Source organism: Rana temporaria, chromosome 9, assembly GCF_905171775.1.
Source record: "Rana temporaria chromosome 9, aRanTem1.1, whole genome shotgun sequence".
Classification (NCBI taxonomy): domain Eukaryota; kingdom Metazoa; phylum Chordata; class Amphibia; order Anura; family Ranidae; genus Rana; species Rana temporaria.
The window spans coordinates 11719552-11746022 of NC_053497.1; the positions used below are offsets into that span (position 1 = coordinate 11719552).

The following is a 26471-nucleotide window of genomic DNA, read 5'->3' on the forward strand; positions in this document are numbered from 1 at the left end:
CATGTAGGAGAGAAGTGCCAGAATAGGCCCGGTATGGAGGTGAGTATAAAAGCCCGGTATTGAAGTGGTTAATCTTGGGTCTATCAGTCTCCCATTTGAATGGTATCATCTGTGTATTTTACTGTTTGTCTGGAGTTCAACTTTAAACCCATAAAAAGAAGACATATTGCCTAAGTTTAATGACTAATATACCCTTGGTAACCCTCGTTACTTAAATAAAATAAGGAATAACGTCAGCTGCTGAGCAGGAAGTAGGAGATTTCGCCAGACGTATTACGATCACGGAGAACTTCTTCTTTTAGAAATCTGCAGGAGATAAAACAGAAGAGAAATTGTAACTCATTTCTAATTTTATCTTGAAAACATGTCATTTCTCTATTTTACCATCCCTTCTCATAATGCCACGAGCACTTTATAGGTCATCAGTTCTATTTTAAAGTTAGAATCACTCCCTAGGACACACTTAACCCCTTTAGCGCCTAGTGGTTAACCCCTTCGCTGCCATTGTCATTTTCACAGTAAACAGTGCATTTTTATAGCACTTTTCGCGGTGAAAATGACAATGGTCCCAAAAATGTGTCAAAATTGTCCGAAGTGTCCGCCATAATGTCGCAGTCACGAAAAAAAATCGCTGATCGCCGCCATTAGTAGTAAAAAAAAAAAAATAATAATAAAACTATCCCCTATTTTGTAAACGCTATAAATTTTGCGCAAACCAATCGATAAACGATTATTGCGATTTTTTTTTACCAACAATAGGTAGAAGAATACGTATCGGCCTAAACTGAGGGAAAAAAATGTTTTTGGGGGGATATTTATTACAGCAAAAAGTTAAAAATATTGCATTTTTTTCAAAATTGTCGCTCTATTTTTGTTTATAGCGCAAAAAATAAAAAACGCAGAGGTGATCAAATACCACCAAAAGAAAGCTCTATTTGTGGGAAAAGAAGGACGCCAATTTTGTTTGGGAGCCATGTCGCACGACCGCGCAATTGTCAGTTAAAGCGGCGCAGTGCCGAATTGTAAAAACGCCTTTGGGCATTTAGCAGCATATTGGTCCGGGCTTAAGTGGTTAACCATCGGTTAAAAAAAAGCCAACTTGCTTTAAATTTAACCGATGGATTCCTAACCGATGGGAAAAAAAACAATCGTTAGTAGGCACAACCATCGGTCAAAAATCAAGGCATGCTCAGAATCATGTCGACGCATGCTTGGAAGCATTGAACTTCGTTTTTTTCAGCACGTCCTTGTGTTATACGTCACCGCGTTCTGACATGATCGTTTTTTTAACCGATGGTGTGTAGGAGCGACGGACCATCAGTCAGCTTCTTCGGTTAACCGACGACAACGGTCCATCGGAACGTTCTCATCGGATGGACTGACCGTGTGTACGAGGCTTAAGAGTCCAAAGAATGTTTTGGCCGGTGTTGGGGTCTTGGCTAGTGTTGGGTAGACATGTGCAATTCGTTTAGTTTCTAATTCGTTTTTTAACTAAAATTCAGAAATTCGTTAATTCCGAATTTTCGTATTAACAAATTTTTTATTTACGAATTTTCGGACTTCCGAAAATTTTGAATTTACGAATTTTCGGATTTACGAAAATTCGAATTTCCGAATTTTTTTAATTTCCGAAATTCCGAATTTTTTTATTTCTGAATTTTCGTATTTCCGATTTTTTTATTTCCGAATTTTCGTATTTCCGAATTTCGGAAATTCGGATTTTCGGAAATACGAAAATTTTCCGTTTTTTAAATTCTAGAAATTCAGAATTTTTGTATTTTCGAATTTCGGAAATTTGGATTTTCGGAAATTCGGAAATACGAAAATTCCGTTCTTTCGAAATTCCGAATTTTCAAATTTTTCATTTTCGAAATTTCGAATTTTTCATTTTTGAATTTTCCATTTTGGAAATTTCGAATATACGAATTTTCAATTTTTTTACATTTTCGAATAAACACATTTTTGAAAATTTGAAAATTCGAAAAATTCGAAAATGAAAAAAAATCGAAAATTCGAAAATTAAAAAAAATCTGAATTTTCAAAATTGTGGAATCTTCGAAATTGTGGAATTTTCGATTTTTTTTAATTTTTAGAATTTTAGAAATTCCGAAATCCCGAATTTTAGAATTAAAAATTGTTCGTACTTCCGAATTTTATCATTTCCGAATTTTCCAAAATTTTCCGAATTTTGGAAAGTTTTTTTCATTTTCGTTTCATTCGTTTTTTTCGGAAATTTCGTTTTTTTCGTTTTTTCGGAAATCGAAATTCGAAAAAAAAAAAAAACGAATGAAACAAAAACGAAAACATTTTTTTTTGAATTTCCCGAATTTCCGAAAAAATAAAAAAAAAGGAAAATAACATAAACGAAAAAAAAGTTTTTTTTTGGCAGTGCACATGTCTAGTGTTGGGTCCTTTTTGGCTCCAGTTATACGAGTTGTAGCTTTTATAACAATTGACTTCCACTTACCAGTGAGAAAGTTATCCAGATCAGAAATGAAGTTTTCAAGTTCTTTTGTGTCACCAAGTTTTGCTACAGAAATAAAGCAAAGAACTGCTGAACCGTCTCGCATCATAACGAAATGAAAAAATAATCTCCGACGACACATTTCACGATCTTACCTTTTGGTTGGTGCCTTGATGTTATGCCGGTAACTGAATGACTTAAAGTTTCCTCTGTGTTATATGTGGTGCTTCTCGGAGATGAATTCACATCTGCAAAGATACATCAATTAAAAACCACTTCATTACTAAGCCTGTTTTTCAGATTCAGTGTTTACGAGACTAAAACAGTTTTTTTTGCTAGAATATTACTTAAAACCCCCAAACATTATATATATTTTTTTTTCTAACACCCTAGAGAATAAAATGGCAGTCATTGCAATACTTTTTGTCACACCGTATTTGCGCAGCGGTCTTACAAGCGCACTTTTTTTGGAAAAAATTCACTTTTTTAAATAAAAAAATAACACAACAATAAATTTGGCCCAATTTTTTTATATATTGTGAAAGATAATGTTACGCCGAGTAAAATGATACCCAACATGTCACGCTTAAAAATTGCGCCCGCTCGTGGCATGGCGTCAAACTTTTACCCTTAAAAATCTTGATAGGCGACGTTTAAAAAATTCTACAGGTTGCATTTTTTGAGTTACGGAGTAGGCATAAGGCTAAAATGATTGCTCTCGCTCTAACGATCGCGGCGATACCTCACTTGTGTGGTTTGAATACCGTTTTCATATGTCGGCGCTACTCGCGTATACGTTCGCTTCTACGCGCGAGCTCGTCGGGAAGGGGCGCTTTAAAAAAAATATTTTTTTGCTTTTCGCATTTATTTTTACTTATTTTACAATTTTTAACACTGAAATAAAAAAAATAAAAAAAAATATCACTTTTATTCCTATTACAAGGAATGTAAACATCCCTTGTAATAGAAAAAAGCATGACAGGTCCTCTTAAATATGAGATCTGGGGTCAAAAAGACCTCAGATCTCATATTTAGGCTTAAATGCAAAAAAAAAAAAAAAAATTTGGAAATGTCATTTTTTCAAATGACAAAAAAAAAAATGTCTCTTTAAGAGGCTGAGCGGGACTGACGTTTTGACGTCACTTCCGCCCAGCAGAGCAATGGGGGACGGGCGAAGGAGATTTTTCCTTCAGTCTCGTCCCCGCTCAGCTGCCGGATGGTCGCGATCCCCTCCGCCGCTACCGACGGCTCCGGTAAGCGGCGGAGGGCGCGGGACAGCGGCGGGAGGGGAGGGCGGCGGGAGGGGAGCGGCGATCTCGCGGCGAATCCGCCGCGGAGACCGCTGTTATCGTGTACAGGACCGTCGGCACTAAAGATGGATACCTCAGTTGTGACAGCAGCTACTGCCGTTACTGAGATATCCATCTTTAAAAACAGGACGTATTTTGACAATGGGCTGGAAAGCAAGTGGTTAAATGTCAGAATAGGAGAAATGTTTCCTGTAAAGGAAACACGGGGGGATTTCTTAACCACTTCAATGCGGGGCTTTTATACCCACCTTCACACCGGACCTATTCTGGCACTTCTCTCCTACATGTACAAATCATCATTCTTTTGCTAGAAAATTACTCAGAACCCCCAAACATTATATATGTTTTTTTTTTAGCAGACACCTTAAGAAATAAAATGGCGGTCAATGCAACTAAAGCCAGGTAAGGTACGGCGGCGTAGCGAGAGAGAGAGAGAGAGAGAGAGAGAGAGACTTGTAAAGCGCAACACATGCGAACTGAATCGCCTCTGGGCGCTGTATCCATTTCATGGGTAAGGAACCCCTTGACCTCAGAAGAGATGGGTTCCGTAAAGAAGAAGAAAAAGAAGAAAAAACACATTAGTACACATTTCACGAAAGTAGCGTATCTCTGATACGCTGCGCGGGTGCAGATCTCTGTGGATCTGCCCCTACATTTATTTTTTTATATGCACAACATGCCACTTACCTTCTGAATTATGACTACTGATCGAAGTTAGATGTTGTTTAAGTTTCTTGAGGTGTTCTTCCGAATCACAAGGTCCTCTTGTAAAGTCTTGCAAAGCGTCATCAAATTCCATCAGGGTGGAAGTTAAATCTTCACCTAGAGAGGCTGATCACACAGGATCGTTAGTACAGAGTCATACTTTCCATTTTGCTTACGCGTTGGTATAAATATAACATCATAACTTCCGGTTTGAAATATCATTTTCAAATTGAGAAATGTAACGTTCAGCACTATATAATTCAATAGAATAAAGCAAAATAAGGTTTTGGTGGACTCCAAGATATGATACTTTGAAGGACAATTGACCATACGTGTTATAGAAGGAGCTCAAATGAAAGGTCTCGGTGAAATGCAATGGGCATCAACAGGGCCGCCATCAGGAATTATGGGGCCCCTTACACAGCTTCCTACATGGGCCCCCTGGAGCAGAGAACCAGGGGGGGGGGGTGCTGCCGTGAATTGAGAAGAAGCGGGGGGGACCCTTTACAACAAAAAATAAGAAATAAAAAAGGGGGGTGGCCATCTAGGGTCTTGGGGACCTCTGGGCCCTTTAATAAAAAGAAATATATATAAAAAAAATATATATTTTTTTTTTTAAAAGGGGGGTTGCCATCCGGGGGGGCCCTGGGAACCTCTGGGCCCTTTAATAATAATAATAATAATAATATATATATAAAAAAATGTAAGAATTAAAAAATATATAAAAAAAAAAGATTTACAAAAAAAAAAGGGGGTTGTCATCTGGGGCCCTGGGGACCTCCGGACCCCTAAAAAAAGAAAAAAAAAATTGGCCCTTTAATAAAAAATAAAATATATTAAAAAAAAACTTTTTTTTTATAAAAAATAAATAAAAAAAAAGGGGTTGCCATCTGGGGCCCTGTGGGCCTCCGGACCCCTAAAAAAAAAAAAAAAAATTGGCCCTTTAATAAAAAAATAAAATAAAAATATATTAAAAAAAATATTTTTTTTTTTATAAAAAATAAATAAAAAAAAAGGGGGGTTGCCATCTGGGGCCATGTGGGCCCCTGGGGACCCCTAAAAAAAAAAAGTTTTTTTTTAAGCGGGTTGCCATCCGGGCCCCTGGGGACCTCCGGGCCCCTTACAGCTGTACTGCCTGTACCCCCCTGATGGCGGCCCTGGGCATCAAGGATACTCATGAACTAGCTATAGTATAATTATATGTCGGGGGCATATACAAATATTCCAAAGGGTTAATCAAATAAACAAGAGGAGAAGAGGACAGTTTTGAAGGTACCCTAGGAGGTTACTAGGGGCTCCTTGAGCAATGAAGGGTTTTGAAATCCCATTAAAGGGGTTGTAAAGGTAAACGTTTTTTCACCTTAATGCATTTTATGGCCGCCGCTGTATCACAAAAGCACGCCCGCAAGAGCTTTCCACCATGCGAGGGAGCTTGCATGAAGGTGGGAAGCTCTTGCGGGGGGGGGGAACGGAGACAGCTGTCGAGGGACCCCAGAAGACCAGGTTTGTGGCCACTCTGTGCAAAACGAGCTGCACAGTGGAGGAAAGTATAACATGTTTGTTATTTAAAAAAAAACTATATCTTTATTTATCCTTTAACTGCTTGCCGACCAGCCGCCGCAGTTTTACGGTGGCAGGTCGGCTCTGCTGGGCGAGATCACGTAGATCTACATCATCTCTCCCGGCAGCCAATAGGGGCGCGCACGCACGCGCATGCCCGGCGGTCGCGATCACCGCCGGGCACCCACGATCGCTCGTTACAGAGCGAGAACCGGGAGGTGTGTGTGTAAACACACAGCTCCCGGTCCTGTCAGGGAGAGAAATGCCTGACCGTCTGTTCATACAATGTATGAACAGCGATCAGTCATTTCCCCTAGTGAGTCCACCCCCCCTACAGTTAGAACACACCCAGGGAACATACTTAACCCCTTCCTCGCCCCCTAGTGTTAACCCCTTCACTGCCAGTGGCATTTTTATAGTAATCAATGCATTTTTATAGCACTGATCGCTATAAAAATGCCAATGGTCCCAAAAATGTGTCAAAAGTGTCCGATGTGTCCGCCATAATGTCGCAGTACCGAAAATAAATCGCTGATCGCCGCCATTACTAGTAAAAAAAAAATATTAATAGAAATGCCATAAAACTATCCCCTATTTTGTAAACGCTATAACTTTTGCGCAAACCAATCAATAAACGCTTATTGCGATTTTTTTTTTTTTTTTACAAAAAATATGTAGAAGAATACGTATCGGCCTAAACTGAGGAAAAAAATTGTTGGAACCCGATGCAAGGGGGCACTCTGGTGAGGAACCCGATGCAAGGGGGCACTCTGGTGAGGAACCCGATGCATTGGGGCACTCTGGTGAGGAACCCGATGCAAGGGGGCACTCTGGTGAGGAACCCGATGCAAGGGGGCACTCTGGTGAGGAACCTGATACAAGGGGGCACTCTGGTGAGGAACCCGATGCAAGGGGGCACTCTGGTGAGGAACCTGATACAAGGGGGTACTCTGATGGGGACCCTGATATAAACGTGGGTGCTCTGATGAGGAACCTGATGTAAGAGAGGACCCTGATGTAAGAGGGGCTCTGATTGGGACCCTGATATTAGGGGGACATTGGTGGGAATCCTGATGTAAGTAGGAACTCTAATGGGGACCCTGGTGCAAGGGGGCACTCTAATGAGGAACCTGATATAAGGGGGCACTCTAATGAGGAACCTGATGCAAGGGGGCACTCTGATGAGGACCCCGATGCAAGGGGGCACTCTGATGAGGACCCCGATGCAAGGGGGCACTCTGGTGAGGACCCCGATGCAAGGGGGCACTCTGGTGAGGAACCCGATGCAAGGGGGCACTCTGGTGAGGAACCCGATGCAAGGGGGCACTCTGGTGAGGAACCCGATGCAAGGGGGCACTCTGGTGAGGAACCCGATGCAAGGGGGCACTCTGGTGAGGAACCCGATGCAAGGGGGCACTCTGGTGAGGAACCCGATGCAAGGGGGCACTCTGGTGAGGAACCCGATGCAAGGGGGCACTCTGGTGAGGAACCCGTTGCAAGGGGGCACTCTGGTGAGGAACCCGTTGCAAGGGGGCACTCTGGTGAGGAACCCGTTGCAAGGGGGCACTCTGGTGAGGAACCCGTTGCAAGGGGGCACTCTGGTGAGGAACCCGTTGCAAGGGGGCACGCTGGTGAGGAACCCGTTGCAAGGGGGCACGCTGGTGAGGAACCCGATGCAAGGGGGCACTCTGGTGAGGAACCCGATGCAAGGGGGCACTCTGGTGAGGAACCCGATGCAAGGGGGCACTCTGGTGAGGAACCCGATGCAAGGGGGCACTCTGGTGAGGAACCCGATGCAAGGGGGCACTCTGGTGAGGAACCCGATGCAAGGGGGCACTCTGATGAGGAACCTGATACAAGGGGGTACTCTGATGGGGACCCTGATATAAACGTGGGTGCTCTGATGAGGAACCTGATGTAAGGGAGGACCCTGATGTAAGAGGGGCTCTGATTGGGACCCTGATATTAGGGGGACATTGGTGGGAATCCTGATGAACTCTAATGGGGACCCTGGTGCAAGGGGGCACTCTAATGAGGAACCTGATATAAGGGGGCACTCTGATGAGGAACCCGATGCAAGGGGGCACTCTGGTGAGGAACCCGATGCAAAGGGGCACTCTGGTGAGGAACCCGATGCAAGGGGGCACTCTGATGAGGAACCCGTTGCAAGGGGGCACTCTGGTGAGGAACCCGTTGCAAGGGGGCACTCTGTTGAGGAACCCGTTGCAAGGGGGCACTCTGGTGAGGAACCCGTTGCAAGGGGGCACTCTGGTGAGGAACCCGTTGCAAGGGGGCACTCTGGTGAGGAACCCGATGCAAGGGGGCACTCTGATGAGGAACCCGATGCAAGGGGGCACTCTGATGAGAAACCTGATACAAGGGGGTACTCTGATGGGGACCCTGATGCAAGGGAGGACCCTGATGTTAGAGGGGCTCTGATTGGGACCCTGATATTAGGGGGACATTGGTGGGAATCCTGATGTAAGTAGGAACTCTAATGGGGACCCTGGTGCAAGGGGGAACTCTGATGAGGAACCTGATGCAAGGGGGCACTCTGATGGGGACCCTGATGCAAGGGGGCACTCTGATGGGGACCCTGATGCAAGGGGGCACTCTGATGGGGACCCTGATGCAAGGGGGCACTCTGATGGGGACCCTGATGCAAGGGGGCACTCTGATGGGGACCCTGATGAAAGGGGGCACTCTGATGGGGACCCTGATGAAAGATGGCACTCTGATGGGGACCCTGATGAAAGGGGGTACTCTGATGGAGACCCTGATGAAAGGGAGCACTCTGATGGGGACCCTGATAAAAGGGGGCAATCTGATAGGGACCCTGATGAAAGGGAGTACTCTTATGGGGACCCTGATGAAAGGGGGCAATCTGATGGGGACCCTGATAAAAGGGGGCAATCTGATGGGGACCCTGATGAAAGAGGGCACCCTGATGGGGATCCTGATAAAAGGGGGCACTCTGATGGGGACCCTGATGAAAGGGGGCACTCTGATGGGGACCCTGATATAAGGGAGGGATCTGATGGGGACCTTGATATAAGGAGGCACTCTGATAGGGACCATGATCAATAGAAACCGCCCGTCAATTCAGCCCGTGTGTACTGCACCCGGTCTGACGGGGAGCACTCACCAGAGTGTTCTGGCGGGGGGGGCCACTCCCCTGTCAGAACACAATAGCACAGCAGGCAAGATCGCTGTACTAACATCAGATTGTTAGTACAGCGGCTCCGACCTAAGTTTTCAGTTTTTCGCTCAGCCCACTTGGTTGAAAGAAAAAAAAAACTATTAGCGTGTACTAGGCTTCAGGACTTCACGTCATACTCTCAGACATTAGTGTTGATTGCAGGCAGTCAGCAGTCCCATACAATGTGGCTTCATGTAGATAGCTTTAATAGAAAGAATTTTGGTAGAATTAATCATAAAATAAATCCTTTATTTGGCAAATGTTGCTGTGGAGTGATTGATAAGTGTGGGTCTCACTCAGCTCGCTGAATTGCTTTCTGTACAATCCATATCTGTAGGTAACGGTATATAATAGACGCTCATATATGGTTTGAGGTCTCGGCTCTAGACGTATGACAACAAAAGGATGCAGAGGAAGGAAAGGAGATGAAAGCGAACAAAAGGCAGAGGAAAGGCAATATAAGACGGGGGTGGGGGCGACAATCTAAGAAAAACAATCTTATTTCGGGGCTCGTGCACGTGAGCGCACGCTGATGAACACGGACAGAATTCAGAGCATTTCTGCACCCGGGAGTCACATAGGTAGATTCACAAAGAGTTAGGCCGGCTTATCAGTAGATAAGCCGACCTTACTCTGAATCTACGCCGGCGTTTGTTTAAGTGTATTCTCTAACGGAGATACGCTTAAACATATCTAAGTTACGACGGCTTGCGCTGTCCTATCTTAGATTGCAATGTTTTGGCTGACCACTAGGTGGCGCTTCCATTGCGGCCGGCGTAGATTATGTAAATGAGCTTTTACGACGATTCCCGAACGAACGCGAGCCCGCCGCAGTCGATTAACGTCGTTTCCGTAAGGCCTTAGGCGGCCTAAAGTTATTCCACCTATGAGGTGGAATAACAATGTTAAAGTATGGCCGCCGTTTCCGCCGCGAGGCTCGAATTTTTTACGTCGTTTGCGTAAGTCGTCCGCGAATCGGGAGTTGCGTCGTTTACGTCCGCGTCGAAATCAATAGGCCCGTACGGCCTACTTAGCCGCAATGCGCACTGGGAAATGTAGGCGCCCGGCGCATGCGCAGTGTCAAAAAACGTCAAAAAACGTGAGGTCAAGCCACATTACCGTTAAACACGCCCCCCTCCAAGCAATTTGAATTAGGCGCCCTTACGCCCGCTCGTTTTAGGCTACACCGCCGTAGATTAGCAGGTAAGTAGATTGAGAATCACTACTACCCTAACTAATTTACGGCGGCGTAGCCTAAGACCGCATTCACATCTAGGCGTTTTTAACGCCTGTAGCGCTACGCCGCTGCCGCCAGAGGGCTGGAAATGCATGTCCCTCTATGGAGATGGTTCACATCTCCACGCCGAACGCCAGACGCCTATCGCCTGAAAAAAGGTCCCGGACCTTTTTTTCAGGCGTCTTTCGGCGTTTCGGCTAGGAGATGGGAAGCATCTCCATAGAGGGGGTCATTCTGGGGCACATCTGGGCGGACAATACCGGCGTTTTGTCGCCGCAAATCGCGGTACAAAACGCCGCTATTTGTACCGCGATTTGCGGCGACAAAACGCCGCGATTTCGTCCGCCTAGATGTGAATGGAGCCTAAAAAGGCTAGGCTAGGCCGCTAAATTTAGGCCAATGTGTGTAAATCTACCTAACAGTTTTTGCAGTGACAAATCAGTGACAGGCTGCGGCTGTACTCTGGAATCTGCCCATACAGCGCCTTGAAAAAGTATTCATACCCCTTGAAATTTTCCACATGTTGTCATGTTACAACCAAAACGTTAATATATTTAATTGGGAATTTATGTGATAGGCCAACACAAAGTGTCACATAATTGTGAAGTGGAAGAAAAAAATTAGGAAGTGTTTTCACATTTTTTACAAATAAATATGTGAAAAGTGTGGAGGAAGGGGCATTTGTATGGCGCCCCCCGGAGTCAATACTTTGTAGGACCCCCTTTCTCTACAAGTCTTTTTGGGGGTGTCTCTACCAGCTTTGCACATCTAGAGAGGGACATTTCTGCCCATTCTTCTTCTTTGTAAAATATCTCAAGCTCTGTCAGATTGGATGGAGAGCGTCTGTGATCAGCAATTTTCAGGTCTTGCCACAGATTCTCAATGGGATTTAGGTCTGGACTTTGCTACAAATGAAAAGATGTACTGACAGATCAAAACATTAAAAACTATGATATGGGGAAAAACTAAATTAAACATTAGGGGGCAGATCCACGTACCTTTGCGCCGGGCGCAGCGTATCTAAGATATGCTACGCCGCCGTAACTTTATTCTTTTTTTTCGAATCCTCAAAGAATTTGCGCCGTAAGTTACGGCGGCGTAGTGCATCTTTGGCGGCGTAATGGCGCGAAATTCAAATGGAAGTGATGGGGGCGTGTTTTATGTTAATACGTCGTGACCCGACGTAAACAACGTTTTGCGCCGTCCGTGGGGGTATCCCAGTGCGCATGCTCGAAATTAACCCGGAACAAGCCAATGCTCACGACGGTGACGTCATTGTACGCAAATCCCTATTCGCGAACGACTTACGCAAACAACGTAAAAAAATTCAAAATTGTACGCGGGAACGCCGGCCATACTTAACATTGAGTACGCCTCATAACAGCAGCTTTTAACTATACGCCGGAAAAAGCCGAACGCAAACGGCGTAAAAAAATGCGCCGGCCGGACGTACGTTCACGGATCGCCGTAACTTGCTAATTTGCATACTCAACGCGGAATTCGACGGAAAGGCCAACTAGCGGCCGCCGAAAAATAGCAGCTTAGATCCGACGGCGTACTAAGACGTATGCCTGTCGGATCTAGCCGAGATGCCGTCGTATCTTGTTTTGAGGATACAAAACAAAGATACGACGCGCAAAAATGTAAATTACGCCGGCGTATCAAGAGATACGCCGGCGTAATATCTTTGTGGATCTGCCCCTAGGGCTCCATTCTCACTTTGCGATTTGGAATGGCAGAAAGATTTGGTGTGATTTTTACCCGTGATTCTGAACCGTGTGGCAATCTCAGCACAATGGTACCCCCAAACATGATGCAATTCTGCATCGCGAAGAAGAAAAACGTTTGACATTTTCTTTTACTTTTCACTTAAATGCAAGGCCCCTAATCTACATGTAGGGCGTCATATGCATGGATTCCAATGGGGAGGGGGTTAAAGCGGGGGTTCACCCTTAGAGGGCACTTTTACCCCTTAGATTCCTGCTCGTTTTTACTAGGGGAATCGGCTATTTATTTTAAAATATGTGCAGTACTTACCCGTTTACGAGATGCATCCTCTCCGTCGCTTCCGGGTATGGGCTGCGGGAATGGGCGTTCCTTCTTGATTGACAGTCTTCCGAGAGGCTTCCGACGGTCGCATCCATCGCGTCACGATTTTCCGAAAGAAGCCGAACATCGGTGCGCAGGCGCAGTATAGAGCCGCACCGATGTTCGGCTTCTTTCGGCTACGAGTGACGCGATGGATGCGACCGTCGGAAGCCTCTCGGAAGGCTGTCAATCAAGAAGGAACGCCCGCTCCCGAAGACCCATACCCGGAAGCGACGGAAGAAGATGCAGCTCGAAAACGGGTAAGTACGGATCATATTTTAATACAAATAGCCGATTCCCCTAGACAGAACGAGCAGGAAGCTAAGGGGAGAACATTTTTTTTTTTTATAAATGGGTGAACTCCCGCTTTAAGCACGTGGTTAGAGCCAGATGCCGCGTACACGCGACCGTTTTTCATGATGAGAAAAATTAGATTTTTTTAGTTGGCCATTATAAAATGATCATGTGTGGGCTCCAAAGCATTTTTCTCGACGTGAAAAATGGGCATTAAAAATTTAGAACATGCTCTAATTTTTCTCATAACGTTTTTCACGTTGTAGTTTTTCACGTCATGAAAAACGGTCGCGTGTAGGCTTTAACGAAGAGAAAAAAAAAACGCATGCTCAGAAGGAAGTGATGAGACGGGAGCGCTCTTTCTGGTAAAACTAGCGTTCGGAATGGAGATAGCGCATTCGTCACGCTGTAACAGACTGAAAAGCGCGAAGACTGAAAAGCGTGAATCGTCTCGGCTCAATGCCGCAAAGTCTTGCATTCCTGCCACATGGAAGCAAGCTGTGCCCCCCTCAGTCGGACTGTGGTTGCATAGAGTGGAAGACGTTAAAAAACTGGAAAACTTATGCCGCGTACACACGATCATTTTTCGGCATGAAAAAAAGTTGTTTTTAAAAAATGTCATTTAAAACGATGGTGTGTGGGCTTCACATCATATTCCGGGTTCTGAAAAACGACAAAAAAAAAATTGAACATGCTGCATTTTTTAACGACGTTTTAAACTATGTCGTTTTTCGGGTTGTAAAAAATGATCGTGTGTGCGCTAAAATGACGTTAAAAACCTGCGCATGCCCAGAAGCAAGTTATGAGACGGGAGCGCTCGTTCTGGTAAAACTAGCGTTCGTAATGGAGTAAGCACATTCATCACGCTGTAACAGACAGAAAAGCGCGAATCGTCTTTTACTAACACGGAATCGGCTAAAGCAGCTCAAAGGGTGGAGCCATCCACATGGAACTTCCCCTTTATAGTGCCGTCGTACGTGTTGTACATCACCGCGCTTTGCTAGATAATTTTTTAAAAACGATGGTGTGTGGGCAACATCATTTTAATGATGAAGTTGGGAAAACGTCGTTTTTTTTGACATGCTGAAAAACAATTTTTTTTTCATGCTGAAAAATTATCGTGTGTACGAGGCTTTAGTGCTTACAGCCCAACACAAACAGGACAAGCATTCCAAAACTTGGTTATCATGGAATATGTTTATTTTCTCGGATGAAGGCCAGACCTTACTGAATTCTTGAGGGTCGCGCTGGCGCAGACCTACTGTGGAGCGACGTCCTCGCCATATCCATCACGCTCGTGTTCAACAAATACCCAACCCCCCCCCCTTTTTTTTTCTTTTCTCTCTTTCCAATTCTCTGTCTGTTTCACCCCTATGCTTTCAACTGGTGTCATTGCCGCCAGTCAATTTGAGGCCAATCTCTCCCTCCAGTTTTGTTCTGATCACAAGGTAATCGGTAGTCCGGCTTGTTGTAATATATGTTGTAATATGTTGGCCGATTAATGTGGGATGTTATATATATATATATGTTGTAAGTCCAAAATTGACCAGGCCAGATTTCAGTCCAGGATGGGTCTATTTTACACATCAAACCTGTAATTACATGTTACACATCAAAAGACACTTGTCGTTTTGTCAATAGGCAAAGAGACAGGATGGGGGAAATTCAGAAAGAGATACGACGGCGGATCTCCTGATACGCCGTCGTATCTCTGAGATCTGACGGTCGGATCTATGCGACTGATTCATAAGAATCAGTTCCGCATAGATCTCCCTTAGATCCGACAGGTGTAAGTGACTTACACCGTCGGATCTTAGGCTGCAATCTCCCGCCGGCCGCTAGGTGACGCTTCGTTTTTTTACGCGACGAATATGCAAATTCCGATTTCCACCGATTCAGAAACGAACGCCCGCCCGTCGCTTTTTTTTTACGTCGTTTGCGTTCGGCTTTTCCCGGCGTATACTTACCCCTGCTATATGCAGCGTATCCAATGTTAAGTATGGCCGTTGTTCCCGCGCCGAGTTTTGAATTTTTACGTCGTTTGCGTAAGTCGGTCGCAAATACGGATGGACGTAATTTACGTTCACGCCGAAACCAATGACGTCCTAGCGACGTCATTTGGAGCATGCGCACTGGGAAAAATCGCGGCCGGCGCAGGCGCAGTACGATCGGCACGGGGACGCGCCTCGTTTAAATAATACACTCCCCCTAGCCGCGGAATTTGAATTCCGCCAGGGGAGTTACGATCCGCCGGCGCAAGTTTCGAGGTAAGTGCTTTCTGAATACAGCACTTGCCTCAAAAAATTGCGCTGGCGGATCGTAAATAAGATAGATTACACGGATCTAAAGATCTGCTGATCTATCTGAATCTAGCCCGATGGGTCTATTTTACACATCAAACCATTACTCAGGCCACATGTAATCTAATTACTTATTAGAGGGAGCTTATTAGTATGCAAGGATGTATACTAATTAGTGACTCCGGCTGGGGTCATTACCTGTCACTCTGAAAGACAGGGGGGCAGATTCAGATAGATCTGCGGATCTTTAGATCCGCTAGATCTACCTGGTTTACGATCCGCCGGTGCAATTTAGCGAGGCAAGTGCATGATTCATAAAGCACTTACCTCGCAAACTGCACCGTCGGTTCCTAACTGCCCCCGGCGGAATGCAAATTCCGCGGCTAGGGGGAGTGTACAATTTAAATCAGGAGCGTTCCTGCGCCGATTTAACTGCGCATGCGCCGGGGCGAAAAAGCCCAGTGCGCATGCTCCAAATTACGTCGCTACGACGTCATTGTTTGCGGCGGGTACATCGTTTGCGGCCATCGGTATTCCCGATCGTAGTACGCAAACGACGTAGAAAATTTAAAAATCGGCGCGGGAACGTCGGCCATACTTAACATTAGCTACCCCTCATAGAAGCTAAAACCCCGAACGCAAACGACGTAGAAAACGAGCGACGGGCGGGCGTACGGACGTGAATCGGCGGTTTTCCTCATTTGCATATGCGACGGGTAAAAAATCGCGACGACACCTAGCAGCCGGCGGGAGATTACAGCCTAAGATTCGACTGGTGTAAGTCACTTACACCAGTCGGATCCAAGGGAGATCAATGCGGAACTGATTCTTATGAATCAGTCGCATAGCTCCGACGGTGGGATCTCACAGATCCGACCGTCGGGTCTCACAGATACGACGGCGGATCAGGAGATCCGCCGGCGTATCTATTAATGAATCTGCCCCAGGATGTAGATCAGGGATCCTCAAACTATGGCCCTCCAGCTGTTGTAGAACTACACATCCCATGAGGCATTGTAACACACTGACATTCACAGACATGACTGGGCATGATGGGAATTGTAGTTCCTGAACAACTGGAGGGCCGTAGTTTGAAGACCCATGATGTAGATCAAAGACGGCCAATCAAATTACTCAGCTATTCAGTGAATAGGGAATATAATCCTGGAGTTCAGTCTTGTCAATGAGAATATATTCCCTATGTATTCTCTGTATGAATATGGCACAGGTCTAGGAAAAGATGAGACTTTGAATCACTCTGTTGGATTTGTATCGTCTGTGGACTTTGGACTTTGTTCGTTATTGGAAGTTAAATATAATGCATTCTCTGGAGAGCCTAGTGTATTGCTGCGGAACAACAAATTTATAGTCATCATACTAACATCTAAATATCAATTATCCAATCGGACTCCACTACACATTTATATCACTACATTGTTATTCTGTATGGGAAGATCCACCAAATGCATTCTTTATATCACTACACGGCTGTGAACACTAACTATTATAATAATCTTGGTTATATCTGTATAAGTGGTAAAGACTGGTTTTCCGGGTTAAACAGTCCGAATTATGCAATAAACTACCACGTCCTTTTCTTTTGTTTGACATATGGTATGTTACCCTCTCAGGAGGCTTCTAACACGGACCTCTATACCTGTTTACCTGTTGACCACAGTTGTACTGTACCTTTTCTGTACCCGCCTTCTCTTTTGAAAATTTTCAATAAAAATGTATATTTAAAAAAATAATATATATTGTTTCTGTACATACTTACACTGGGGTCGATTTTTTTAAAAGCAAATAAACTGTGCACTTTGGAAGTGCAGTTTCAGGCCCTGTACACACGGCCGGGAATCCCGTCAGGAAAAAATCTTGGTTTTCCTGATGGGATTCCTGGCAAGCTTGCCGTGCAAAACAGAGGGCCAATTTCAAAAGAACCGCCGTTCTTTTGAATGGCAAGAACGCGGTGACGTCATCGACTACGACAAGCCGGCGCTCGTCACATTCGATGCCGTCGCCGCCATCTTGCTACACCCTACACCAGTGTTTCTCAACTCCAGTCCTCAAGGCGCCCCAACAGGTCATGTTTTCAGGATTTCCCTCAGATGAAATGGCTGTGGTAATTACTAAGGCAGTGAAACTGATCAAATCACCTGTGCAAAATAATGGAAAGCCTGAAAACATGACCTGTTGGGGCGCCTTGAGGACTGGAGTTGAGAAACACTGCCCTACACTAACCTTGTATGCTACCGCGCATGCGTCAAACTCTTATCGAGCATGCGCGGGTTTCCAATGGAACACTCCCTGCCAGGAATCCCAACGGAAAAAAAGAGAGCAGGGTTCTCTATTTTCCCATCGGGATTCTCGGCTGTTTTCCTGATTGGCTATTTTTTGCAAAGTGAAGCTTCGCCTCATTTACTAAGCTCCGGAGCAACTGCACTTTGAAAAAGTGCACAGTCTCTATTTACCATTAGCTAATCAACCCGTCTGCCTGCAAAAAATAAATATGTGCTGTGACAAAAATGTAAAATAATGTTTAAAAAAAAAGGAATAAAATATACAGGTACACGTCTTCCTCCTGTCTTCCAAATGACATTTGTTTATTCCAAGCATATTTATTTTGCAAGCAGTGTGTGTGTGTGTTTGCAACAATACGTTTAATCAAAGTCAAACACACACACACTGCTTGCAAAATAAATATGCTTGGAGTAAACAAATGTCATTTGGAAGACAAGATGAAGACAACAATTGAAAGACAAATAAATAAAAATGCATTATTGATAATAAAAATATATAAGTAATAATAATATTAAATATCTATATCCACATATGCACACACATAGCTCAATATGAAGACAAAATGTATATAAATATATATATATTAGACATGTGGGGCCAGATTCACAGAAGAGATACGACGGCGTATCTCCTGATACGCCGTCGTATCTCTGTGATCCGCCCGTCCTAACTATGCGACTGATTCATAGAATCAGTTACGCATAGATAGCCCTAAGATCCGACATGTGTAATTGACTTAAACTGTCGGATCTTAGGATGCAATTCTATGCCGGCCGCTAGGTGGCGATTCCATTACGGTCGGCGTAGAATATGCAAATGACTAGTTACGGCGATCCACGAAGATCCGCGCGTTCGTCGCAATCCCGTACGTTACCGCTAGTCGTTTTTACCCGTCGCAAAGTTACACCTGCTTTAACATGGCTTATCTTTAGATCAGCCATGTTAAAGTATGGCCGTCGTTCCCGCGTCGAATTTCGAATATTTTTTTTATTTGCGTAAGACGTCCGGGAATACGAAACGCCGTAACGCACGTCGCATTTAAAAACAAACGTCGGGGGGGCCGTAATTTCGCGCAATGCACGTCGGGAAATTTGAACACGGAGCATGCGCAGAACGTTCGGCGCGGGAACGCGCCTAATTTAAATGGTGCCCGCCCCATTTGAATTAGGCGGGCTTGCGCCGAGCGCATTTACGTTACACCGCCGCAAGTTTACAGGTAAGAGCTTTGTGAATCAGGCACTTACGCTGTAAACCTGCGGCGGTGTAACGTAAATGGGGATACGTTACGCCGCCGCTGAGTAACGTAAATCTCTGTGAATCTGGCCCGTGGTTCGTTTCATTCCAAATTAATATTCAGACAAATTATTCATTTGTCAGAGATTCAGATATATCCAAATACCCGAAATACAATAAAAAGGCAAATTTTACCGAATGCTCCAAATAACTAAACGAAATTCGGACTGAAATTCGAATCGAATTTTACATCGTACTCGAATTCTAACTGTACACATATTGCTGAAATCATAGACTGTGGGGGTTATTTGAGTACCATTTCAAACTAATGCTGTTTTAGTTAAAGGAATAGTGTTGCTCACGAATATTCGTATTGCGAATATTCGGCTCGAATATGGCATATTCGAGTATTCGCGATATATTTCGAATTTCGCGGTGAATATTCGCAATTCCGAATATTCGCATTTTTTCAATTTTATTTTTAAAACAGATCACATCCTATCGACGTCTAAAAGCATTGCTGGTATGATTAGAGACCCTGGGCCGAGTAGCTAAGCTGAGGCGATCCTTTTATGTTGCCGAATTGAAAAAAAAAAAATAGCGAATTTTCGCTAATGCGAATGCGAAAATGATTGCGAATTTTCGATAACTGTGGTAGGAGAACTCTGATTGTCTCTGATGCAAAAGGGGGGGGGCTTTGTGTATGTGTATGTTATGAATATTTGTATGTTTGATATTATTATTTTTTGTAAGAAGGAAAAAATTGCGCATACCTTAAAAAAGGGGAGAATACAGCAGCAACTCAAAAATGTTATACAACATAAATTAATACAAGACAGAAAATGGAGTCGCTCTACAAGAATAAAAAATATGTCTAGTGACAAGACATGTGGGCAAATTATAAAATAAGCAAGCGCAAATAACTTGTGAAATACACAGTGAAACAAATATATAAAGAAATATAGTCCCAATAATAGAAAAATAATCTTTCATAAAAATGTCTTTGATATGTGAAGTGAATAAAAGTCCAAAGCATGCAGCATGAACGTGTTCAATCTTCAAGGTGTTTGATTGACAAACGGCTGTGACAGATGGATAGAGTAAAGAATCACCACCAATGCAAAACACTTTTTATTTTGTATTGTAAAATATCAAGAATATTCTGAGCCAATCAGAGTGCTCCTTCCGCATTTGCCGAATATTCGCAATTATTTTGTATTGTAAAATATCAAGAATATTCTGAGCCAATCAGAGTGCTCCTTCCGCATTTGCCGAATATTCGCAATTATTTTGTATTGTAAAATATCACGAATATTCTGAGCCAATCAGAGTGCTCCTACAGCATTTGTCGAAATTGTGCAGTAAATATCGCATTCGCATTTTGCGAAATTTCGATAAAATATCACGAATATTCTGAGCCAATCAGAGTGCTCCTACCGCAGTTATCGAAAATTATTTTCGCATTCACAATAGCGAAAATTCGCAATCATTTCATTTCGATAAAATATCACGAATATTCGAATTTAGCGAATATATCTCGAATATTCGACTATATATTCGAGATATATCGCGAAATCGAATATGGCGTATTCTGCTCAACACTATAAAGGAACACTAAAGGCAGACTTTTTTTTAAAATAACAAAAATGTTATACTTACCTCCACTGTGCAGCTCGTTTTGCACAGAGTGTTCCCTAACCCAGTCTTCTGGGGTCCCTCGGCGGCTGTCTCGGCTCCCCCTCGCAAAAGCTTTCCACCTTCATGCGAGCTTGCATGGTGGAAAGATTTGCGAGCGCGCTCCCATGATACAGCGGTGGGCATAGCTGCCGACTGTATCACTTGGCCCCGCCCCCCGGCGCGCCACGTCATCCGCTGTGATTGACAGCAGCGCCAGCCAATGGCTGCGCTGCTATTAATCCTTCCGGCCTAACCAATCAACGGCCAGGCTGGGAACCGAAGAGGATCACGTGGACGCGCGCGGGACATTCGAGGGGTTAGGTAAGTAAAACGGGGGTTCGGGGGGGGGGGGGCGGGTACCGTCGGATGTTTTTTCACCTTAATGCATAGGATGCATTAAGGTGAAAAAACATTTACCTTTACAACCCCTTTAAGCCAAAGGTGATTTAAAGAGTCATTGTAATCATTTCATGAAGATTTTTCTTTTGTTTGTTCACTTTGCTACGTTCAAATAATAGAAAAAAACAAAATAACTTTTTCGATTTGAACGTGGAATCGAAAAAAAACCCTGTAAATTAAAAAAATAAATCTAAAAATTACGAATACAAATTCCGAATCGAACGACTCATCTGAATTTAACAGAAAAAAAACCTAGATTAATGAATTTAAACTAAACACATTTTTTCATCATGCACATGTCTAATATATATATATATATATATATATATATATATATATATATATATATATATATATATATATATATATATATTGTGGCAGAGCGAGGCTCTGTCCCAATGAAGATGGGATTAAAGTGGACACAGAGGCCCGGATTCAGATACAATTGCGTATCTATCGGCGGGCGTAACGTATCTCAGATACGTTACGCCGCCGTAACATAGGCCGCAAGTTCCGTATTCAAAAAGAACTTGCACCCTAAGTTAAGGCGGCATAGCATATGTGGTCCGGCGTAAGCCCGCGGAATTCAAATTCTCCATGCAGTGGGCGTGTTGTATGGAAATGAAGGCTGACCCCACGTAAATTACGTTTTTGGCTAACGGCGCATGCGCCGTCCGTGAACGTATCCCAGTGCGCATGCCCAAAATTAACCCGCAAAAAGCCAATGCTTTCGACGTGAATATAAATTACGCCCAGCCCTATTCGCGAATGACTTACGTAATCGACGGAAAATTTGACGCTGGCCCGACGTCCATACTTAACATAGGATACGCCTCATATAGCAGGGGTAACTTTACGCTGGAAAAAGTCTAACGTAAACGACGTAAAAAAATGCGCCGGCCGGACGTACGTTTCTGAATCGGCGTATCTACCTAATTTGCATATTCATTGCGTAAATCGACGGAAGCGCCACCTAGTGGCCAGCGTAAATATGCAACTAAGATACGACGGCGTAAGAGACTTACGCCAGTCGGATCTTAGCTAAATTCCGGCGTATCTTGTTTTCTGAATACAGAAAAAAGATATCAATAGATACGCCAGCGTAACTTATTTCTGAATCTACCCCAGAGGCTGCATATCGGCTGAGTGCAGAGCGTAAATTTAAAAACTCTGGCAGTTTTCTCGGATTTTTCTATTTCTGCATGGGGCTCTGTGGCTTGGAGATCCTTCAGAGTCTTGGGTGGGACGGGATCTCCAACCCTGTGTCCGGGTTTTAAAGCCAGCCTGCAGGGTGTGTGCCCAGGTGCACACAGCTCATATAATGAAGGGCTGGGGAGAGCAGAAGTGAGAGGAAGGTGGAGTTGGAGCAGTGGCTGCTAGTGAGTGTCTCTGTGTGAAGATAGATGCTGTGTGCATTAAGAAGCTCAAAGCTGTGTGCGTTGAAGGGCTTCAAGCTGTGTGCATCCAAGGAGCCAGAAGCTTTGTGCGTTTAAGGACCTCTAAGGCTGTATGCATCCAAGACTGTTGGACTGGAGGAGCTGGTGGTTTAAGGGACCAGTACCTATGGCACCAGTGCTATCGAAGAGTAGCCAGGTGGGCTGGTATTTTCGGTTATCTCTGAACATCGTTTAAACCCCTGCGTGGAATTCCTGAGTGGACTTTTGTTTTCCCTCATTTAATAAACGTGGGCTACCAGGCCCTTATCGAAAATAATGTTTGGTGTGGACTCACTACACAAAAACGCATCTACCACGAGAGCCAACAACCCCCTATGTCCCAATATATATATTATATAAAATTATATATATATATAAAAGATTTCTTGGCATAAACATAGATCAATCTGAAGACAAAAATGACAAAAATAAAAAGTAAATATATGAATAAAAATTGTGTGTGTATATATATATATATATATATATATCTCCAGATACGCACACACATAGCTCAATCTGAAGACAAAAATGTAAAAAAATTTAATAAATAGAAATAATAATTATAAATATCTATATCCAGATACGCACACACAGTTCAATCTGAAGACAAAAATGTAAAAAATAAAAAAATATATAAATAATAATTATAAATATCTATTTTAGATAAGCACACACATAGCTCAATCTGAAGACAAAAATTTAAAAAAACGAGATATATATATATATATATATATATATATATATATATATATATATATATATATATATATATATATATATATATATATATATATATATATATATATATAATAATTATAAATATCTATATCCAGATATGCACACACATAGCTCGATTTTAAAAATGTTGTCTTCAGATTGAGCTATGTGTGTGCGTTTCTGGATATAGATATTTATACTTATTTATATATTTATTTGATTATTTTTTTATATATTTTTTTTATTTATATAAATATCTATAGCTCAATCTGAAGACAAAAATGTAAATATATATATATATATATATATATATATATAATTATAAATATCTATATAATAATTATAAATATCTATATCCAGATAGGCACACACAGCTCAATCTGAAGACAAAAATTTAAAAATATATATATATATATAAATAATAATTATAAATATCTATATCAGATAAGAACACGCATATCTCAAAAATTTAAAAAAATAAAACAAAAAAACGATATATATATATATATATATATATATATATATATATATATATATATATTAATTATAAATATCTATATCCAGATATGCACACACATAGCTTGATTTGAAGAAAAAAATGTAATAGATATTTATAATAATTATTTATATATAGATTTTTTTATTACATTTTTGTCTTCAAATCGAGCTATGTGTGTGCATATCTGGATATAGATATTTATAATTATTATATAATTATATATATATAGTTTTTTTGTTTTATTTTTTTACATTTTTGTCTTCAGATTGAGCTATGCGTGTGCTTATCTGATATAGATATTTCTAATTATTATTTATATATTTTTTATTTTTTACATTTTTGTCTTCAGATTGAGCTGTGTGTGCCTATCTGGATATAGATTTTTATAATTATTATATAGATATTTATAATTATATATATATATATATATATATATATATATATATATATATATATTTACATTTTTGTCTTCAGATTGAGCTATAGATATTTATATAAATAAAAAAAATATATAAAAAAATAATAAAATAAATATATAAATGATAAGTATAAATATCTATATCCAGAAACGCACACAAATAGCTCAATCTGAAGACAAAAATGTAAAAAATAAAAAAATATATAAATAATAATTATAAATATCTATATCAGATAAGCACACGCATAGCTCAATCTGAAGACAAAAATGTAAAAAAATAAAACAAAAAAAACTAATATATATATATATATATATATATAATAATTATAAATATCTATATCCAGATATGCACACACATAGCTCGATTTGAAGACAAAAATGTAATAAAAAAATCTATATATAAATAATTATTATAAATATCTATACACACATAGCTCAATCTGAAGACAAAAATGTAATAAATATATATATATATATATATATATATATATATATATATATATATATATATATATATATATAATGATTATAAATATCTATATCCAGAAACACACACACATAGCTCAATCTGAAGACAACATTTTTTATTTATATAATTATAAATATCTATAGCTCAATCTGAAGACAAAAATGTAAATTATATATATATATATATATATATATATATATATATATATATATATATATATATATTATAAATATCTATATACAGATACACACACACACATAGCTCAATCTGAAGACAAAAATGTAAAAGAATAAATAAAATAAATAAATAAATATATATATATATATATATATATATATATATATATATATATATATATATATATATATATATATATAAAAAGACTTGTTGGACCACTTGTAGCACTATACAGAATATTGTCCATCCATTCTAATGATGACCTCCATCACATTCTGATAGAATTTGAAAATAAAATGATAAATCTATTAGTTTTGGAATGTTAGTGTCACCTTTCCTGTCCATGGTTGTTCTTTCTCGCTCTCCGGTAATCACTGTGACAATCCGAGTACAGAGGCTCTTGTTGGTCCACAAGCCCCGCCCTGTATTCCTGGTGGACCAGTCACAGAGAAGATCAGTATGAGGATGTCTTCTGCTGGATGTGGTTTGTGAATGGAAATAACGCGCAGCGCTGAGCTCATCATAGAACTTCCTACTATGAACAGCGAGGTTCTACGAAGACGTTACACAAGCATGGAAGGAAAATCTAATGAGACATTTAATGTGGCAAACTTTTTCTGTTGAACCGCAGGCAAACAGCCAAATACACAGAGGGCCAGATTCACAAAAGGGATACGCCGTCGTATCTCTGTTTCTATCTATGCGACTGATTCATAGAATCAGTTACGCATAGTTAGCCATAAGATCCGACAGGTGTAATTGTTTTACACTGTCGGATCTTAGGATGCAGTACCGCGGCCGCCGCTGGGGGGAGTTTGCGTCGTAAACCAGCGTCGGGTATGCAAATTAGCAGTTACGGCGATCCACAAAAAATGTTCCCGTCGTTACGTCGCCGCAAGTGTTAGTTTGCCGTCGCAAAGATAGGGCACCTTTTACAAAGCGGAAAATTAGTACACCATGTAAAAGTGTACCCGTCTTTCCCGCGTCGCTTTTGAATTTTTTTCCCAACATTTTTTTTCCCGGCGCAAGTCTTTTTTCACAAAACGTCGGCGCGTCGTAATTTCGCGCAAAGCACGTCGGGAAATTTGCGTCGGAAGCATGCGCAGTACGTCCGGCGCGGGAGCGCGCCTAATTTAAATGGTACCCGCCCCATTTGAATTGGCCCGCCTTGCGCCGGACGGATTTAGGATACAACGCCGCAAATTTCCAGGTAAGTGCTTTGTGGATCGGGCACTTAGCCAGAAAATTTGCGGCGGTGTAACCTAAATCGGTTACGTTACGCTGCGCCCAGGCTACGTGAATCTGGCCCAGAATTAATAAATACAAAACAAATGCCTCTTATTAAGGGAGTCCATCCAGTGCTGAGATGTACACAGCTTCGTCACACAGCACAGCCCTGCCTACCAGGGAAGGAGGCTTGATCTTATTTTGAGGAAATTTCACTTACTCTTACGGGCGTATACAGTATACCACCATGTCACTGATGTCAGATCTTACCCTGCCTGCATTCCACCCACTAACCAGGCGTCCACCTACTGGAGTGGTCCAGACTAACTCAATGTCGAATTATTTGGGGGCCACCAACTTGTGTCCCCCTAAACACCATAACGAATGACTTGATTTTTCTCTGCTGAGGTTTCACTTACAGGTATTTACCAACATTTCAGATCAGATTTAATCCCGCCCACAGTCTGCCCATCCAGTAACCAGGCCGTCATTTACTGGAGTGGCTTGCCCAAACCCCTCCTCTGATTATGTGGAGACTGCCAACTTGTGGCCCCCAAACACCATAGCGAAGGTCTAAAAAAAAAAGGGTGATACTGATCTGAGGACATGGACCAGGACATAGCATTATCGGGACTGGGGGCCAAGATGCAGGACTTTTCCGGCAAATTTGGGACAGGTGTCACCTCTGATTATGTGGAGACTGCCAACTTGTGGCCCCCAAACAAACACCATAGTGAAGGCCTCAAAAAAAGGGTGATACT

General features: G+C 42.2%; 1 protein-coding gene across 1 annotated transcript; it reads right to left on the minus strand.

The window, feature by feature from the left end:
* LOC120914405 (regulator of cell cycle RGCC-like) lies at positions 1 to 24881 on the minus strand. The gene is made up of 5 exons (XM_040325098.1): positions 24816 to 24881; positions 4462 to 4605; positions 2620 to 2712; positions 2468 to 2530; positions 1 to 306 (listed from the first exon to the last, which is right to left on the minus strand). Exons 1-5 carry the CDS (start codon positions 24826 to 24828, stop codon positions 299 to 301), a joined length of 321 nt encoding a protein of 106 aa, XP_040181032.1. The 5' UTR covers positions 24829 to 24881; the 3' UTR covers positions 1 to 298.
* Between the last annotated feature and the right edge of the window lie 1590 nt (positions 24882 to 26471).

Excerpts from the sequence above, each read along its gene's own strand:
- LOC120914405 (XM_040325098.1), bottom strand. Across the intron at positions 2,713-4,461 it reads CAGTAGTCATAATTCAGAAG|ATGTGAATTCATCTCCGAGA; the intron begins GTAAGTGGCATG and ends GTATCTTTGCAG. Across the intron at positions 2,531-2,619 it reads ATCAAGGCACCAACCAAAAG|CAAAACTTGGTGACACAAAA; the intron begins GTAAGATCGTGA and ends TTATTTCTGTAG.